The sequence below is a fragment of the Apaloderma vittatum genome, unplaced genomic scaffold (assembly GCF_000703405.1).
Source record: "Apaloderma vittatum isolate BGI_N311 unplaced genomic scaffold, ASM70340v1 scaffold6656, whole genome shotgun sequence".
In the NCBI taxonomy this organism is placed as follows: domain Eukaryota; kingdom Metazoa; phylum Chordata; class Aves; order Trogoniformes; family Trogonidae; genus Apaloderma; species Apaloderma vittatum.
In genome coordinates, this window is record NW_009721136.1 from 1,145 (window position 1) to 2,214 (window position 1,070).

The 1,070-nt window shown below is 62.8% G+C and overlaps 1 protein-coding gene across 1 annotated transcript in view; it reads left to right on the top strand.

Annotated features, from left to right (window-relative positions):
• MIEF2 (mitochondrial elongation factor 2) overlaps positions 1 to 1,070 on the top strand; it is a gene marked incomplete at its 5' end in the record, with an annotated part of 4,359 nt that overhangs the window by 720 nt on the left and 2,569 nt on the right. The window contains one exon of the mRNA XM_009871252.1: positions 433 to 1,067. Coding sequence (XP_009869554.1) covers positions 433 to 1,067 — 635 coding nt within the window. The remainder of the gene's footprint in view (positions 1 to 432; positions 1,068 to 1,070) is intronic.

Here is a 1,070-nt window from a genome sequence, read left to right on the forward strand (position 1 = left end):
TTAGCCTGGTTTACCCATCTCTGGCTGTGGGGTGAGGCCAGGCGCTGGCAGATTTTGAAGTTGGTTTGGGCCCTGCCTTGACTGAGGGGTGCTGTCAACGTCAGAAGAGAGGGGGCCGGAGAGCTGAGCCCCCAGCTCGTGCCTGCCCTTCAGCTGTGGCTGGAGGAGGTTGCAGGTGATCTGCTCAGAGCTCTGACTTCTCCCTTCCCTCTCTCCCATCCCCTTCTCACAGAGCCCAGGGTCTGCTCTGCCCCTCCAGAGGCTGCTCGGGTGGAATCCAGCCCTCCACGCTGCCTCACGCTGCAGGAGAAGCTCCTCTCCCACTACAGCAACCAGCTGGCTGTGCCCGAGGCGCAGGCATCCCTCGCCCTGCAGCTGGCCAAGGGCGTCTGCAGACTTCTCCCTTCCCTCTCTCCCATCCCCTTCTCACAGAGCCCAGGGTCTGCTCTGCCCCTCCAGAGGCTGCTCGGGTGGAATCCAGCCCTCCACGCTGCCTCACGCTGCAGGAGAAGCTCCTCTCCCACTACAGCAACCAGCTGGCTGTGCCCGAGGCGCAGGCATCCCTCGCCCTGCAGCTGGCCAAGGGCGTCTGCACCCAACTGCAGAACTTCCTGCAGAGCAAGTGCCCGGAGCTGCCCTTTGGCCGCCTCTTCCTCAGCGGTCCCCTGCTCGATGGCCTCGGCGCTCTGGCAGCCGACCACGTCCACCTCATGCTGCCCGTGGTCCTCAACCCCGCGCTTTGGAGCCTCATCCCAGGAGAGGACACCGTGGTGAGGAACCCCCAGTACTGGATGATCAAGAGGACTGATCTGGAGTATTTCCCTCGTGGGTGCAGCCCCTGGGACAGGTTCATCGTGGGCCGGTACCTCTCCTCCAACGCTCTCAATGAGACCCTGCACAAGATGTTGGTGGCCTCCGTGAACTGGCCTGCCATAGGCAGCCTGCTGGGCAGTGTCATCCACCCTGTTGTGGCCTCCCAGGAGCTGAAGCTGGAAGTCAAACATGACCAGGTCACTGTGAGCGTCACCCTCTTCCCAGTGGTGGAAATGGAGGACAAGGTTCTTCTGGCT